At 39.7% G+C, this 18,900-nt stretch overlaps 1 protein-coding gene across 23 annotated transcripts in view; it reads right to left on the reverse strand.

Moving 5' to 3' along the window:
* plekha7b (pleckstrin homology domain containing, family A member 7b) overlaps positions 1–18,900 on the reverse strand; it is a 62,847-nt gene continuing 43,947 nt past the window's right edge. For 3 of the 23 annotated variants that reach the window (XM_079663193.1, XM_079663176.1, XM_079663182.1), the window contains 18 exons: positions 17,743–17,826; positions 17,196–17,327; positions 16,210–16,278; positions 13,438–13,509; positions 12,231–12,311; positions 11,936–12,085; positions 11,022–11,165; positions 10,738–10,849; positions 10,337–10,533; positions 9,460–9,666; positions 9,259–9,373; positions 9,060–9,151; positions 8,395–8,625; positions 6,340–6,567; positions 5,731–5,864; positions 5,337–5,485; positions 3,259–3,510; positions 2–1,959 (listed from right to left, as the gene is read on the reverse strand). In XM_079663193.1, the coding sequence (XP_079519319.1) occupies positions 3,272–3,510; positions 5,337–5,485; positions 5,731–5,864; positions 6,340–6,567; positions 8,395–8,625; positions 9,060–9,151; positions 9,259–9,373; positions 9,460–9,666; positions 10,337–10,533; positions 10,738–10,849; positions 11,022–11,165; positions 11,936–12,085; positions 12,231–12,311; positions 13,438–13,509; positions 16,210–16,278; positions 17,196–17,327; positions 17,743–17,826 (2,436 nt within the window). In that variant the 3' untranslated portion in view covers positions 2–1,959; positions 3,259–3,271. Of the gene's footprint in view, positions 1,960–3,258; positions 3,511–5,336; positions 5,486–5,730; positions 5,865–6,339; positions 6,568–8,394; positions 8,626–9,059; positions 9,152–9,258; positions 9,374–9,459; positions 9,667–10,336; positions 10,534–10,737; positions 10,850–11,021; positions 11,166–11,935; positions 12,086–12,230; positions 12,312–13,437; positions 13,510–16,209; positions 16,279–17,195; positions 17,328–17,742; positions 17,827–18,900 lie in introns of all 23 variants that reach the window. The other 20 variants (XM_079663189.1, XM_079663179.1, XM_079663178.1 and 17 more) reach the window with 16 other exon arrangements.

The raw sequence follows: 18,900 nt of genomic DNA on the forward strand, positions 1-18,900 counted from the left end.
GAATCCAAGCAGTATGTGTCTCTGCATCTGATAAAAGCATTTCTGAATCCAGTAAGTATTTAGTTAAGGATTAATGCAGGAGGCCTTGATTGCGTTTAACAGAACAGGACCTTATTAGCATAATAGGCCTTCTTTCATTCTCTTTGAAGTCCAGAGCATAGAATAACAAATGTATATGAACCACCAGCCAAACGTCAATACATGGAAATGCCACAATCCTCAGTGGAGGGTCTTGGGTGAATTTCTGCAGGAGGAGGGAAAAACATCCCATTTTATTGCAAAATAAGCACAACAGAGGATGTGTTGGGTCTTCTAGCCACCAGGGCCAGTAGGCGCTGTGGGGCCCCGATACTGGAGGAGAGATGGAGAGGCTGCTCTCTCAGGTGTTTTCAAAGAGCACCATGATGCACACGAGTGAAAGTAATTACTCTCGAATTAAAGATAAATATGTCACTTGGGAGGGAGCCAAAACACAACGGCTCACTATCAGGCGTGGGCGTTGTAGCCTTTAATAGTGTTTGCATCACATCCTATCAGCATATGTACCAGGGTTCTTCTTGATAAACATGCAACATATTTGTGCTGAAAATGGCAGTCTGTTAATAACAGCACTTTCCGTAACAAATGATTGTCTCTGTATTCTTTTTTTTTTTTATCAGATAGGTCAATACATGTATTTCTCAAAAGGTTTCTTTCACAATTGCAAGGGAGACATGGTTCATGATTTAAAGATATGAATTATGTACTTCAGAATCCAGAGTTATTAGTATCCACCTTCTTGGTTGAAAATACATGGAATTAAAAATGCCCTTTTGAGATTGAAAAAGCTTTGAACTTAAAAAAAACATTTCAAGGAGCCTCTCTTTTTTGTATTGAGAGTTCACCTCCTTTGAGCATGCCTTAGTTTGGTTCCCTTCTCAAATAATAGAATGAAGTTTAAAGGGTCAAGGCAATCAATGTGGAGGTTCAAAGAGAATCCTGGAACTATGATGAGTCCACATTTTGTACTTTTCTTTGTACATGGTTAGAATAAAATACATTCAATGAATGCGTCAGTAATATAAAATATAATATGATAAGACGAAAAGTTAATCATTTAGTTTAATATTGCCTTTCTAAATTGCGTCGATTACAAGGCAGATTCATAAACTGAAGGTCATGGATTATTGAATTTCCCTTTCCTTCTGGCTCATGTGGTAGTTATCGGACACCTTAGCCGATTATGCTATTTACCTCATTCAAACAAAATGAAATGAATATGAATATAAATGATAAAATAATACATATTTCACTAACCAGATATTGTGTTAATATCTTTAATATTTACATTTTTATAAATTTCCATTTGCAACCTTTCCCAGTCACACAGAAAATATGTTAAAGGTTATTTTTCTTCTGATGTAAGCAAAAATAAAATTCATTTTGGCAAGCTAAAAGGAGACTGGCAGTGCTACAGGTACATACATATGATATTTCAAGTGGTTTGTTGTAAGAATATTATCTGAGCTTTAAAAAAAATACTACCATCATGACGCATTTAGTACCTTTTGTTCTTAACATTCTGTGCCTAACAAAAACAAACAAACAAAAACAGTTTCCCAGTTGAGATCACACTGCAGACAAAAGTGATTCAGTCATACCTTGAAAACATGATACAGTGAACAATTCAAAGTGCAATAAAATGTAGAAAATGTTATCGTGAGATTAACATTGGTTAGACTCTCCCATAGTTAATAAGCACATCAGCGCCCATTGCAAAGTCTTCCATTTTCCATCGTTTCCAGAAATTAGAAAATCTTTAACGAGTCAATGCTTCGTGAGCCTCAGAGAGCAGGATAAAAGTTTAGTAACGTTCTTGTACTGCTCTATGGAAAGGTGTGCCAAATCCTCTTTTCTTGTAGATCCCAGGTGTTTGTTGTCATTTTGGAATAGCACCTCAGTGTCCAGAAATGGCTTGAGCTGAGAAGTGATCAGAGAGAAAGACAAAGTAAGTACCACAAATGAAAAGGTTCTCATTCCCTGCTTGGTTCTTCCATTCCTTTCATTGTTAGCACATGTGATATTCAAGTAAACATGTACTCTAACTCAATGTTTGAATTCTTAGTTGAAAAGAAGGTTTTACAGTGTATCATTGTAAAATCAGTTTTGTGAAGGTTTCAATGCTAGTAGTTGGTAAACAGTTATGCTGACAATATTAACAATAAAGTTACTTTAAACACTGATAGGGATATCTCTGTGTTGTGGTTCTTAGTTACTTCCCTTTAAAAACATTCTAATGGTCTATCCTGACTGTCTTGTTGTTGTGTAGTTAGAGTGTAAATAACATTCAATCAACTGCAACAACACATATAATAACATCAGAAATGAACACGGGATGAGAGAGGTACGTAATCATTCAATCACAGTGAAGCATGCGGTGGAACAACTCTTCTCGAAGGAATGAAGATTCCTCTTATATTAGACAACGACACATTCAAGTCATGCAAATAGTAACTTGCTTTCACTTCCTCTGACATGACATAAATGCTGCATGATACCAAGAGGTAAAAGGCAGCTAGGTGGAGACTTTGGTCATTGTGTTTGATTGTTTTTGATTAAAATCAGATTATTTTACATAACTGTGCACATCTAGTGCACATTATAATTCTATCCAGAAATAGATACACATATTTAACCTACCTGTAGAAGGATAATGGTCTTATTTATAGAAATAAATCAGGGGGAAAAATCAAGTTATCACTCATTGTTGGCTGATTAATAAGGCAGTAAAGCTTTGTTAATGCGTTTACAGTAACAACAATGATATCTACTGTGTTGTTTTCTGACTATGCGAGGCCACACTACAGATGGGGAGCTAATTAGAGCTGTGAATGCAGCTGTGCTGACTACTGAACTGTCAAGGTGCTAGATCAAAAGGTTTCTCCTTTGTTAATTATACACAATGCTACAACAGTCATGTTCATTTCAGCCCTTTTTTCCCTAAACCATCCATAAATATTTTGGCAGTGATACAAAAAGAAAAAAGAGAAAAACAATTTACAGACAATTATCACAGTGGGATGAGCAGACTGCCTGCAGATGTTTGTTTTGATTATAATGGGAGTAGAGGCAGGGCTTCCCTAACCTAGACAAGATGTGTTTCCTACAATCACAACAGAGCAGCAAGCATGCAGCGAGAACACACAGGAGCACCGTGTTGCAGAGGATTAGTGAGGTCTTGGAGACATTAACACCGTAAAACATGCAGTTAGGCCTTACTTTATTTCTTGGGTTAGACAAACGTGTAGTGAATTCCGTTGCTTAGAGGAGAGGGAGGCGCCAGAGACACAGAGGGAGAAGGAGAAACCGAAGGAGCAGGAGGAACATAAGGAGCAGGGTGGAAAGGAGGAAGAGGAGGAGCAGGAGGAAGGGGAGGAGGAGGAGGAGGACGAGGAGGAGGAGGGGGAGGGGGAGGGGGAGGGGGGGGAGGAGGAGGAGGAGGATAGGTGGGGATGTTAGCCAGTAGTGGAACTATCGAGAAGAGGAGGAAAAAAAGAAAAGAGAAAATCAAATTGGTTTGTTAGTCACACGGCGAACTCTGTTGACGTCACATTGAAGGATAAAACTGGAGCATGTTTTGTTCTGAACACTACACTTCTGTGTTTGTTTACCTAATGACACAGGGGGTGGGCGACATGAATACATAATGAAGTCACTGTATATTTCCTTTCATATCGCTTTTCTAGAAAGTCAGTTTACAAAAGAATGTAAATTGCAATTAGCAATGGGAATATCTGGCATTGATGTACTCCATCGCAGTGGTGATGTATCTCCAATAATGTAATAAGTCTCATCTGCTAAACAATCAGCAGCATTGCCCACAATGGCATGATACAAATAGAAGCATTAAACTGGTAGCATTTACTAAAGAGCTAGTAGATTGATGAGTTGATTGACAGTAATGATTAGTTAATCATGTTAGTCGGCTATTAGGCAGAAGCCACGAACACACATTTGAGGCTGCTCTCTGTGTAAAACGTTATTTTTTGTTCTAAGACTAAAAGATTTTTGAAAATAATTTAGCAATCTAAGCCTTGGGCACCTGGAAATCTTGATTTCTTTTTTCAAAACGTTCTGAACTCTAAACATAACGAAAAACACACTAAGGATTACACAAGGCAGTTTATTTTTTTGAGATCATTAATATGATTCCTTTTAATGGTCCTGACAAGTAATAACAAAAAATAACAAATTATTTAGAATAACATATCTAAAAACAAAAGCACCTTCTTATGTATACTTTACATAATTGCACGGCTGCATATTCCTGCTTTAATGCGATCATTATTGAAGTCTCTCATGCATAATACCATGAAAGGACCTTTCTTTTAATTCAAGGATTTGAAAGTGCACCAGCATACCTTGCTTTAACACCAAAGGGAGAGAAAGAAAATCATTTATTTAGTCTCCGCTGACAAGATGCCAGCAGTTATATTCTCTGACATTTCTCTATGCTGGAAATAATGTTATAATTGTTGACTTTGCCTCACTGTGCATATTAAGCTTCCACACACGTTGACAGCTTGAGTGTTAGTGTGTGTGACAGATGTGTGTGTGTGTGTGTGTGTGTGTGTGTGTGTGTGTGTGTGTGTGTGTGTGTGTGTGTGTGTGTGTGTGTGTGTGTGTGTGTGTGTGTGTGTGTGTGTGTGTGTGTGTGTGTGTGTGTGTGTGTGTGTGTGCATATATGTGTGAGTGGGGCACACAGGCTGACAATCTGCTGCAGCTCCAGTGAAAATGAACTTGCCTGTCTGCTGTAGAGTATGAAAGAGATGAAAAGTGAGCGCAGTGTCTTTTATGCAGGTTCAGAGCTGCGTTCAAAGCAGCAGCAGCAACGGTATGCAGGAGAGTGGAGTTTGACTGGGTCATTGATCAGCACACAAAATGGCCTCATCAAGCTATTCCTCCCCTGTCTGAAAGACCCTACATGGATTGCAATTAGAGACTATCTGAGCTCCTAAGAAGGAATAATGTTCAGTTATTAGGAAATGAACAGCCTTATTGCTTGAATCTGCACCTTACGCCCTTCTCATCTCCACTCCATCAATCCAGGATTCTTGAAAGGCTACCTCCCTCTCTTTATCCCCTCTTCAACCAAAAGATGTCCATTTGATGCCAGGATCAATTTGACTCAAACTGTGTACCTTTTTCTCTTTTATATCAGGCAGGTACAGTTATTATTAAGTGTTTCTGTAAAATAATGATTTCTACATTCATTATAAAGCAAAGATGTATAACCTACAACAACCTACAGGCTCAAAGGAACAGAACATTCTTTTTAAATTGTTATAATGACCAACCTGTGACTAGTTTGCTCTTGAGCGAAGCCTCCGATGCCAGAGCGTAGGACATGGTGATGATCCTCTCCTGCTCCTGCAGCGCTGAGTCCAGAGCCACCAGCCCGACCCCTGGCTTGTCCACGGTCACTGCAGGTGCCAGGTTGTGCACACTGGAATAAAACACCAAAGGAACTAAACGTGATGAATTGGTAATAATGTGGAAATGCATTATTTGCTGGGAACTTGTTTCCTTCAATGTGGAGGAAGGGGCATGAGCTGAAGCCCGGTGCCTTTGAAAGGTGGCCAGGTTTAGCATTGTGCTTGAGGAAATGTCTGTTGGGCGAGTTATTGCCAAAACGGACAATTTGGCTCACTGCACGCCCACTCTGGTGTTCGTCAGCAACACTTCATTTACCTGGATTTTGCCAAGATGCTCTTGATGCGCTCCACCTTACGATAACGATCCTCCACCTCCTGCGGACTGAGAGGCTCCTCAGGCTCTGAGTCCACATAGCGCTCCGGGATCAACACTTTCTGAGGCTTGGAAAGCTACACCAAACAGATATAGTGTGTGTTAAGGTCCAAGCTGCTATTTCATCACCCTTGCTATCTGGTCACTTCAAAAAATGATCTATCCACTTGCACAGATTAAGATTGGATATACAACCTTCATTAAACTAAGGATATACGAAGGAGTTAAAATGCGCTTCACATTTCTTAAAGTTAAAGTAAAGTACTTTAACAAAGCCTTTACTCTCCAGCTTAATTGAGGCTCAGGTTTTTTCTAAATGTCTGCATTTATAAAGCATAATATCCACGCACCAACATGAGTTAGATTGTTATTTGTATTCAGCTTCCAGGGCCTGAATGCAATAAGGGAATAAAAGGAAAAAAACTTTGTCGTTCATCTTCTTATATACTTTTTGGACTGTGGTTGTTCTTGGTTGAGTATCATGTTTTTTTCATGCATGTATTGATTTCAAACAACAAAGCTGTATGACTTTGCTTGGAGAAGATAACGTACCTCTTTGTTAAGGTCCAGGTCATAGTCTAGTGGTTCCAGGTCGACCTCATGGGCAGGAGGAGTCGTGGCCGTAGAGCGCAGGGTCAGCCATTCGTCAGAGTGCGAGCGGGGTCTCTCCTTGTGCTCGGGAGGTCTCTCCTCCCCCTGAACGCTCCTCACTGCCTGCGCCTCCTCCCCCTGAACAGCCCTCTCAAGCAGCTGCAGGTCAAAGTCCTGCTCTCTCTTCCACTGGACAACACAAAAAGGAAAATAAAACATTTGTAAACAAAGAACAGGACACAGCTTATCAAGTACATTTGAAAATGACTGGATTCACTTGCCTTCCCACGTCATTATATGTTACAAGTACTGTACATTGCATAAGTATGCTAACATGATTTGAAATGCTGCAGAGTGTGTGAGTGTTTGTGTGTGTGTGTGTGTGTACAGGTGTGAACATGAAAAAAGGGGGAGCATGCATCCATTGAATATGCATGCCTATGCTCTCAATACCACAGCCTGCTGTACATTCTCTAGTCTACACCAGTGATAAATACGACAGCACAGTGACAGACAGGAACGACCATTCACTCATACTGATGACCAAACAAAACCATATTGTATGTATTGAGAGAAAAACAATATAATAAATAAAAAAACATGGCAATATGAGTGCATTAGAAAATAACGTTTATTTTTTGCATTTACATTCACATTTGAAAAAGGAGGCATTCTTATTACTAACAATTAACTAACTGATAAAGACATTGAGCAAAACTGAAATCACTTAACCTATGTGTTGATATGAAATGGATTAGCATACACATAAGTATTGTCTAAATGAAAGGCTTCCTCTAACGAAGATGGGTAGATTGGAGAACAGTAGTCCCAGATCCATAAGAACATCCTCATATTGATTCAGTAAAGAAAAGCAGCACAAATGCCATGATTAGGTTGAGATGGATATGCTTGAATAGGCATTGCTCAGTGTATGTCAATGTAGAAAATAAGGCACTTTCTCTCTTTTACTCTCTTTCTCACACACACACACACACACACACACACATAAATGGACTGCTTAGAGACAGCCACAATTGATCCAATTGAAGGACAGCAGACATTGATCTAAATGAGGAAAGACAGGTCTCTTCTGCTATTCTGTAAGCAGAGAACCACTGGAAAAAGAAATATTGAACTTGGTTGAAAAAATCAGTAATGAGAGAGATAGAATGGGGCGGGGCGGGCGAAGTTAGTGTCTAACAACTATTAAAGGTGGGGTAGGTCATTTTGGAGAAACCAGCTTTTTACAGTACGGCTTCCACAGATGACATTTTTTAATGGATTTTTTGTCAAAGCGCTTCAGATATTCATTGCTATCGGGATGTTAAGAGCATTCCATGGAATATAACAAAAAGTGTATCTCGATGCCGGTTTCTCAAACTTACCTACCCCACCTTTAATGGGAAAAATACCAAGAAATTGGGTTTAATGTGAAATGTAGATGGCATTGAGGCCTGAGGTAATTAGTGTGTTACGAGTGTGATAGGCAAGATATATGCTTTAAGCAGGAAGACCATCCCTAATAATTGTAAATGTAATTATTTCCACCTAATAATAAACCATTTTTGTGCTACAGTTAAGTATCAAGTGTAAAGCCACTCTCTAAAGGACTTTTTCATTGTAGATATGTTGACATGTCACATGAAGGAATAATGAAAAAGTATTTCCATTCAGTTGATACTCTGTCAAAGCTCACTAGAAAACTACAGGAAAAAACAGAGCCATCGTTGATGTTTTTAGTAAAAGCTTTTTTTCTCCTGCTATGATAAATCAAATGTCTGCAGTGAAAAAGGCCTATTCAAATCTGAGAACAACATGCATGAATTAAGCACAGTTAGAGCCACACAGTGAATAATCATACTGCTTAATATAACGTATTTCTGTTGACTTTGTAATGTCAGAAACTGAGAAAAGCCAAACTTTGCTGTTTTAAGTCTCGCATTGTAGATCCCCACTCTGGGTTTGGTTGTCGTCATGCATGAGATTGTGACATGTGATACTGTTCTAGTAACATACTGATCCCAAGTCTGCAGAAAGTGGGCGCGAGGGTGCAGGCGGTGTGCGCGAGGATGGAGAGGCGTGGCGGTCTCCGTGGCTCAGGGTGCGTTTGCGCTGGCGGACGAGGGCTTTCTGGTGCCTCTTCATCCTCTCCAGCTGCTCATCAGCACTCATCTTCCCCCTCTGCTGCTGCTGCTGCTGCGCCGGCTCCCCGGAGTACAGACGCTCCAAGGCACTTTTTGGTCTCTCCTGAGAGGAGTGGGAGGAAAGAGAGTTGATAACACGAGCAAAAGGTGCAGCAGAATGCAAAGAAGTGGAGGGAAATAAAAACAAACAAGAAGGTTAAATAAGGTATGAAAAAGGAACACGGTAGACAACTCACAGAATGAATATGATACGTGGTTTACATGTAAAAAATAGTTTTTGTTATTTTGTTTTACAGAAATGCTTATCCATCAAGAATTATAAGGAATACGTTTGGTAAATGGATTATATCTTAGGCAATTCAATATTATTATCTAAAATCTATCCATGAAATTGAAGCGTGACAAAGTCCTTACATCGTGGTATGATGGATCATATTTTTCATTTTTTTTAAAGATATATAAAAAAAACATTACTATACCATGTGCTTTTTATGTACTGGAAAATATAAATATTCTAATAATATATCTGAACCTCACCGTCACCCCTGCAGCTGAGGTGGATCTTCGGATGGTCACATATGAAGAGATGTTGGAGGACTGATTCAGCCTCAGCGAGGAACCCGCCACTCCTGAGGGGAAAGCCAACAAACATTTGGAAAGCTTAGCTAAAAGCTACACAGTAAAAAAAAAGCTGCCCCTCAACAAATGTGTTCTCCTGATTCTATCATCCACGCACCTCTGCTAGGTAATGTCTGGTAACCCTCATGTCCTGATGCTGCTACACTGATGTGGCTTGAGCCGTCTCCAGCTCCCATAAGCTCTGGATCGCTCAGGAAAGGTCTTAGTTCCACCTGAAATTCAAAGACAGAGATTAAAAAACCTTAGATAAATGTAGACATATCAGCGGCACGACCACACAGATACACATACTATATACCTTGCCGTCTCCATTAGTGAACTGGCCAATCTCTCTGTCCCTTTTGCGTTCATCTGACTGTCGTTTGAGGCCGCGTACAGAAGTATGCCGGATGACTGTTGTCTCCCGGGGCAACGGGGGCACAGCAGGGGGATGCTCATCAGGACTATAGAGCTGAGGTAGAGGAGGTCTGGGAGGCACATCATCCTCACCCTGCATACACAACAACTGTTCATTGTTAAATACTCAAAATCCTCACAAACAGCTATCTCACATTGGACATCAGTCCTTTCTTTAATCTATAAAACCACCAATACATATCTAATGTTACATACAGATGTGAGGTAACAGTACTCATTCTGCTTGTTTCCTGTCTCTTTCTGTACTATCTGCTTTCCAATAAAGGCACAAATGGCCCAAAAACGATCAATACAACTAGAGCCTTTAGATATTAATGATATCATTAGTTCATTAATTGATGGGTCAACCGAAATCCTTATTACTTAATCAATTAATGTTGCAAAATGTATTGTTTATTGGGCAAAAATGCTAAACATTTACTGACTACAGCTTCTTCAAATGTGCAGATTTTCCTCTAAAACTGAATATCTTTGTGTATGTTGGGTAAATGGTCGTATAAACCAAATAAGTTGAAAATATACCCCGGACCTTAACAGACTGCTTTTATGATGAAAATATTGATAGTTGCAAACCTTGAAGGTAGCTAGTGTTGCAAAAAAGGGTAACTAGAAAAAATAACCCAAAAGAGAAAAAATTACTTCTCTGTAAAGCATCTTGTGATTGTGCTGACCACCATTTGTAAAACTATTTTAGAAGGTGAAAGAAAAATGTGACTAATTTAGTTAGCAAAGCTACACAAACTGTATTGTACACTCACCCATTTCAGCCCACTGGTGATGGTTGCGTCCACCCAGTGTTGCTGGCTGGGGCTGGAGGACAGGGTGGGGGTGCTGGGGCTGAGGCTGAGGCGGGGGCTGTGCTGTGGCTGCTGGGACAACCGCATCTCCATAGCAGACGGGCTCCCAGACACAGAAGGCACTGGTGACGCCGACACTGAAGGCACAAACTTCCTCTCTGGGGAATTCAATGTATATGAACATGAATACACGCTGTACAGACAGTGCTTTCTTTTCCCATGGGTCATGTTCAAGGCATTAGTATCGAGTGTATGATCAAGTGCTTTAATGGTGAGATGCAGTAGCACGACCACATGGCTTGTAATGCACATATCACACAGAACAAATGGCTTTGTACACATGGAAGCTCCAAGTGTCATACCTGGGTTGGTAACAGAGGAGATAGTGACTTTGTAGTTGGCTTTACTGGTGCTGAGGCCTGCGATAACATCCTCAATCCTCCACAGCTCTTTCCTGATCTGGACTTTCTCTTGCTGCTCACAGAGAAACACATACAAACATGTTATCTTTAACACACTGTAAAATCACTTGTGGACCCAGGCAAAGTGTAGTTTAAATTTGAAGCTCATCATATTACAACCTCTAGAATAATAATTTGTTTTGACTGTGTATATGAAATCAGGAGTAACTCATTCTCACACACACCCATCCATGAGAAGGAACGACAGAGATCAGTGAGCCACAGACCTGAAAGAGGTCGCTGCGGCTCATCTGTCCCTGCAGCGCCGACTGCAGCCAGTCCACGTCCCTCTCTAGCCGGCTGTACTCATTCCACGCGTTCTCCATCTCCTACAAAACAAAGAAGGAGATACTTCACGTTTTCTAAAGAGACAAGACACAGCTTCAGATACTCACCTCATCTCATGAGCCAATGATACATGAATGGTCTTCTTGTTAAAGCCTTGAGACGGTGACACTTTACACATACAGTAAGTAAGCACATGAGTAGATAGTTAGTTTAGTATTATCATGATCTATCACTTGAAATCTTAAAAGAAAAATAATAATTCACTTGATTTGAACTGTTGTTTCCATGTCATTATTATAATATACTGACTGTGTCCATTGAGTGTCCAAAATGTTTGAGCATAACCAATGTGGTCAGAAATGTCTTTGACACAGAAAGCCAAAAATGCTATCGTTTTTTTTGTGTGTGTAAACTTGCAGTGTATTTGTAACGGAATGTTTTCAATATCAATGAATATGTTTGACTAAAGTGTTACGCAGTGTGATGGAGAAATATACTTGTTAGTTTCGTTGTAGCGTCAGGTTTGTCCCCGAGCACTCATTTTGATAGTCACAGTCAATATGAAACATAGTGACAGTAGCAGAAACCGTCAAAAGGGAACAACGTAAAATAGAAGTGAACCTCTTGCTTCCAACGAACAAAAATATACTGCAAGTGGTAGCATGTACAAGTAGAGACAGTCTGAACAGTTTATTTTACAGCATTGTACCTGCAAAACCTAAATGGAAAATGCACATTTTAAGGGAGAAATCAAAGAGGATGTACGTTCCATCCTATGTATAGTCAACTTGTAGTTATGCTTGAGTCTTACTGTGGAGACTTGAGATATTTCAGCCCTGATGTGAACAACATCCTCTTGTAGTAATTTCTGCTGATAGGCAATCTTCTCAGCGTGTGCCGGCTGATCTCTGTACTGCTCCATCTGCTGGTGGGAAACATCCAGCACACACTCCAACTTGTCCTAGAAAGGGAAACGAGAGAAACAGCCATGAAACAAGAAGCATGTATAGATGACAAATGTACAGGCTAACACACACACACACACACACACAATTACTGTACATACTGTACAACAAGATAGTTCTATATTTGTATCAAACAAGAACCTTGTCATCCTTCAAAGTGCGTATCCTGGCCTCGAGCTCCTGGAGAATCTTGTCTTGTTCACATAGTCGACTTAATTTTACCTGAAGGAAAGACATGGAAACAATAAGAATTCAGGAAAAGAGAGGGAAAACAAATCTATATGTATCTCTCCTTCCCATTACTCACTGTATAGCCATAATGCAACAGAAAAACAAGCGGGGACTGGGCTGATGAGATATGGAATCTGTTTACTACTCAGCTCGACTGTTCCATTCTAGTCTTCATGCTACTATATTCCAACACAAACAAATTGATCGTCTGCCGCCGTCTTCGCTGTCTGTAAATATGTCAATAAGACTCATCTATGTGGAAAGCCCAGAGGAATTCCTCTCATCAGCGCAGTGAGAAATATCAAAAGGGTCTATACTGTCTAGTTTGGGGGTGAGATCTGGTAATACCCATTATAAGTAATCATAATCAAAAATCCATATTTTCACATTCACTTTCGGAGAAAACCGTGTTTATTGAGAGTGACAGATTTGTTTTCCCAGAAATGGGTTATGTGTTTATGAAAACAACATAAGACTGCCTAGTTCACAGTCTTTCTCACACAGTGAATTTTCTTTCTCAGATCTATTTATCATTCTGTTCAATTAATAATTAAGCTGTTTTTATTTTTGCTGCTGTATATTGTTGTTTTTAATTGCATGAAATATTCATTGTTCAGACAATTTACTGGCAATTTCTTATAAATTGTTAAAGTGGAACAATGCTAATGATGAAAAGCCAGGACATCCATCTTATTTACCTCTATTCAGCAGAAAACAAAGAACGAGAAAAGCAGGGTCAGGCAAATCAAACTGAAAAATGTAACAGCTCAACATCTTAAATTCCCATTACATGTATTTTTCTCTTTAAATTGCAGGGAGGAAAATAAAAGCTGTGGTCGATACTCTCAGGCCCTGACTGTGCAGTGTGGATGGGTGTCCCCACAGTGTTGCAATGTACACACGTTCCCTTCCCTTCGCAGCCTCTGTTTACCACAACTTAAGAACACTTCAAAACCACACTGAAACACACAGTTAAGACAGACTAAAGTCAGCCGCCGCTCTGTAGTGGATTCTGAGAAGTCGGAAATGTAGATCTTACAAGATAATAAGAAGACGGATAAACAAGGCGATTATCACACTGTGTCTTTAAATCCTGAGAAGAAAAGGATTCACTTACATCAGCATCACTTTCTGCTATTTTCACCGGCCTTGATGGTTTTTCTGTTTTAAAATTCTCACGTCCAGTAACCTGAAATTCCCAATAGCCAGAAATAAAATAGAATATTTAATATCAATAACCAAATAACATAGTTTGAGTATCTCTACTTAAGTACTTCCAACAGCTGTGTGGATTTTCCACATACAGCAAGAATGCGACACAAATCAAGCTGGATGGATCTACAAAAAATTACGGAAAAAAATATAGATCAAACAACGCAAAATTAAAACATGAGCTGAAGTGCAAGAACATTGATGCAGAGAGAGTTCTGCATCTTTGTGGTCGGAAAAATCTTAAAACCCCCAAAGCTGCTCTTTCCTGGCTGCTTATGGCTTTAAGTAAGTCCAAGAGCCAAGTCCTTCATATGAACCATGTGGGAGATGTATTTACTTGTGTTCATTTTATTTATAATTTAAAAAGGCGTAAAAGTTCAACTGTAAGGCCTCTAGTTTCATGGCAGTGGAGTTAGCTGTACTCTATATGCTGGCAGAGAGCAGAGACAGCTGTGGCAAAGTCAGCGATATGAGACTGAAATCACGGATCTAATCACCATTTAACATATATATTTTTAAGATCTGTCAAATGTAAGTTAAATAATTAGATACATCTGCTTTTAAGCAAATAAACTGGCAAAAGAAACACCATCCTCTGCCAAAAGTCTGTGGCCATGTTAGCATCTTTATGAAACTGTATTTTATTACTAACTAGATCATTTTATGGGAAACACTGTTTACGATATGAATATGATTGATGTTTGTTTTTATTGTTTTGTGATCATTTCATTATTGGATGTGGGCTATTTAACCAGGGCACCATCAAACATGAGGTATTGGTTTTTTGATTCCTATTATATACCCATCTGGACTCAAAACATATCTGGTCAGGTTTATTTTTTCTACAATAATTGTACTATACTTTCTTTTGTTTTTCCTTCTTTTATGTAATTCATAATGTGATCAAATACTTTTACAGGAACTTGTATATTTCTATAATCCGTTCTATTGTAGGGACTGACATTCCTCTTTTGTTATCATTATAATAATATGATATATGATTAATATCTCAGGGTTCTACAGATATCGTCTTCTAGTTATCTGCAACAGTAAGTAATGCATGAAGCTGAGAAGTGTGGGTGGAATATTCATAACACACCCACATCAGGATCAGCATAACACCCAGCACAGCGGTATGGACCAGTGTGAACGGGACTCAGTAAAAGGGGCATTCCACCTATTTTGCATGTCAAAGTCAGTTACTCGTCATGCGGAGTACTACACAGGCTGTGAGAACAGTTCTATAATGTATTCTGTGGTTCTGTAGGAAGCTTTATGAAGTCTGGGAAGATTATTTAAGTGATGACAGGATATTTTAGTTGGGGCTTGGAGACTACACGTTTTGAAAAGAAAGACTGAATTACATTCTCATTCTCATACATTCAGTTTTAAAGATGAGAATCTTAACGATTTAGGGATGGTCAAACAAAAACTCTAATTCTGAAAGTTGACTATTTTTCTGTAAGCTGTCTCTCTCAAGATCGCTAACTTTGCAATATTTAAGTGCAATACCAATTTTCCTTAGTATTCTTTTAAATCCACGTTGAACGCATTGCTGCATGTCTATTTCTGCCGGCTACCACAATCAAACTAGAGGCCTTAAAATGTAACTTCGCCCGTATAATTCTTAAAGAGCACCATTGGTTCATCTTTAACAAGCAAAACCATAGAAAAACTGAAGATATCAAATACATTCAAAAATGCTTAACAACATGCAAGGAAGCTCTTTGCCAATATAACTTCCTTCCCATCATCTCATAGCAGTGTTGGAGTATCACGCAGTGAACAATAGGAGTAAGGTATCCATGTGCAAAATCCTTCATAATTTCCAGGGATGCATCACATTCGTTTTGCAAAGCAGTGAAATGGTGTTTTTCACTTTGTATGCACACCGTCCTTACATTCCAACAGTACCCAAAACTGTGTGGAGTCGAGTTTTCAAACACATTGTGTACTGAAACGATCATCGGGTCAATACTTTGGATCTGTTTTGAAACAGCAAATGGAGAGGAGTTATAGGACGTACTGTACATCGTTAGATGACACCCCTCCATTCCAAAAACACAAACCAGATTTCTAATTGATGCATTGTGGTGTTTAAACATACAAATTCATTAGGATTATATGCCTTGTCAATGGAAAATATGCCAATAGCTGGCTAAATGAGATAGATAGCTTAAATATGGCAGTAATGCGTCAGTGAATTAAGAGAATTTGTAACATTCACACAGGAATTGGTGTTCACATGACTAGTAATTCAGCCATGTGCTTGTAAAAACTTCAATTCCCTTCACAAATAAGGTGACATAACAGCATCACCCCACTGTTCCTGAAAATACTGTCTGATTACTATTATCCAATAGAAAGCATCTTGACAAACTGAACATCATGATTTATACTGTAGGAAGCAAAACAGATCTATCACCTCACGACAGTCACATTAGACTGTTTGTTGGATTCACCAGATTATTAAAGGAAAAAATGACTTTTGATGCTCAAATGGTCAATTACATAAGAAGACATTCAAATAGAAGACATGTTCATTTCAATTGCAAAGAGACAGTAGAAAGCAGAGCGCAGAACAGAGGAAAGATGTTGGAGGCAGCAGCAGGAGAAGAGAGTGCAGTCCAGACAAGGGAGATGGAGAAAAGGATGAAAAGGATAAAGTGGCATTTACTTTGTTGGGGCCCACCTTCAGATCTAGATACTCCAGGTCCTTCTTCAGTTGTATGTAAGTATCATCAGCCTTTGAATGAGCAGTGGAGAGATAAATCATTTGAAATGAAGCTGCAGAGGGGAATGGGTGACCAGACGACTCCTACGGTTTTTATTTGCTGTTTAGGATTTGCCAGCAGAACTTGAATTAACTCAATTACAGTTCACTTTGCTACCTCTGTATTTGTATCCATAGTTAGTAAAGCCCAACTGTAATTAATTAATTAATGATGTCAATTTTAAACTGATTTAATGCCTCGTGTTTAACTTCACACACACCTGAGCAACACAGGTTTTTGTGCATGACATGTGGTCAAACTGAGTGTATACATGTCTTCATATGCATGGAAGATGGCCAGAGTTGGATGTTAGAAACTGGGTGGAGTTGTCATTACTGAGCACCGTTGCAGCTCCACTGTGGTTCGCTAGACTAGCAGCAATGCTCTGTTGGTAAACAGGCTCTTACTGTGGGGGGGGGGGGGGGCTGTGGCCTGATGGCTGCTTCAGAATGAGAATAGCAAGAGCAGAAGATTTATCAGAGCACACAGAAATGTAGACATGAATGCTTTTGTGGCTGTGCAAGGTTATACATGTACCAAACAAAGGTATGTATTTAATGCAGGCATAGTTGACAAACAACATGCTTTGAATATGGCATATTACTTTTGACGTTAGTATAACACAAGCCTCTGAAGGCTTTTCGTGTTTTGAATAAAGTGGAAGAGTGACATCAACTATAAAGACACTCATCTGGACGGTCTGAAGTGAAACAGCCCATGCCAAAATGCTTGCATTAACAAGACAACTAAGCAACACCAACAGGCCACACAGTCTTATGAATGATAGGGAAGTAATGTATGGGAGTGGCTGGGGAGAGTGGGACCACAATGCACTGGCAGGGAGTTGCAGTGTGCTGTAAGAGGTTAGGGAAGTACAGTGGCCCCTGACCTGCATGCTGGGGCCTAGAAGGCCGTTGTGGTGGTGCTGCAGGTGAGCGAATGCATCGCTGGGGCTATGCACACTAGCCATCTTGGCCTGGTGCCTCCGAAGCTGAATGAGGAGCAGAGTCAGCTCCTCTGGCTGTAGCCAAGCCCGGGTTTAGGGGCCCGGAGGCCAGTGAAAGCGCAGAGGGATAAGAGAAAATACTTGATAACAATCTGGGCAGTACAGTGGCTGAGCTAGAGTAGCTGAGAGAGGGAGGATGATTTATTGTGCCATCAGGAGTTCTCTGAAGATAAGGGTTATCAGAACGGATAACGTTAAAACAAATATCGTATGGCATAGCATTCAAACCAGCTTTATAGGGGGTTTAACAAATCAGTCAGCCCCCGATTCTACAACTTGACACTGTCACCAAGATGAGCCCTACAATTCCTGTTCAAACCTGGATAAGCTATCTTAGACGACCACACTGTGAAACTATATTAATCCTACATGAAAGACATCTTGAATAAAGAAAATAAAGTTATGTAATACATCTAATAAAGAGACGTACCGTTTTGCCATGTAAGCTGGGTGCACTGACAGTGTGCGTGATGTAGCCCATGCCTGGCATGGACCTTCTCTCTATTCGGGAAGTCTGCAGAGAAACAAAATACATCAACTTGTTATTATAGAACTCATAAAATCAAACAGAATGGCTAATTGACTAAGTAATCTTCAAATACGTGTGAAGGGAAAGATAGAACACTTTATCAAACTGAATCAAAGTTAAACCATTGCCTCCAAGTCGGCAAACAAATTTGACTACACAGCAGATTTATTTTTTCATCTATCCCTTTCTCCCTTTCATCACTCCTACTCTTATTCCAAACAAGGTGTGCCCTGAGTTTAAGACGCTACAGGGCTTGGAAGATTTGACGTTTTTGCTTAACACACAGAATTAGCAAAAACCAGGCCCACCAAAGAACCTTAAAAGGACACAAACAACAAGAGATTTAATTAACTACACATAAATTATACTAAACCTGCTTTCTTAAAATAACATTTGTTTGCTACCAGCAAGAGAAGCACTGTAAGCCATTCCCTTTGAGATTCCCATGCCACTATTTTTTTGCTGTATAATAGGTTTTTTATTTAAATGCGAGATCAGAAGAAAGAGACCGCTGCTGATGTTTGAGATACAGTAGAGATGTTTATAGGGTGCTGAGGAGCCCTGGGCAAATTGGATTAGCCGCTAATAAAACATACTTCTTAATGATATCCCACAGAGATATACAGATAGATTGCTATTACTTAAGCGCAGAGAGAAAGCTTGAAAGATGCTGGATGCACAAAAACGAAGTTCAGTGCAGACTAAATTTAGTTCCCATAAACATCGCTCCCTTTAGTGGCCATGCATAGTCACTGTGGCTCCCTTTGTTAAAAAAGTATCTTCTTCTGAAGGGTTTTTCATAATTGTGCGTCACTGTATTTTATGGTTATAATTAGTGCGTTGACATTCATATGAATGATGGCGGAAACCGAGCATCTGTGACACTTTGTTTACTTGTGTAAGGCCAAAGGGTTGGTTGTGAGGCTTGTGTGTGTTGGCAAATGTGGTGATGGTTTGGAGGGAGATCTTTTCACATGTGGAGGGTGTGGTGGGAAGACAGCGCAGGGTGTGGATGACAGGACGGCCCCTTGCTCTGTCTCCTGCGGCGGTAGTGGTGCT

The sequence above is a fragment of the Notothenia rossii genome, assembly GCF_949606895.1.
Source record: "Notothenia rossii genome assembly, chromosome: 2".
NCBI lineage: Eukaryota > Metazoa > Chordata > Actinopteri > Perciformes > Nototheniidae > Notothenia > Notothenia rossii.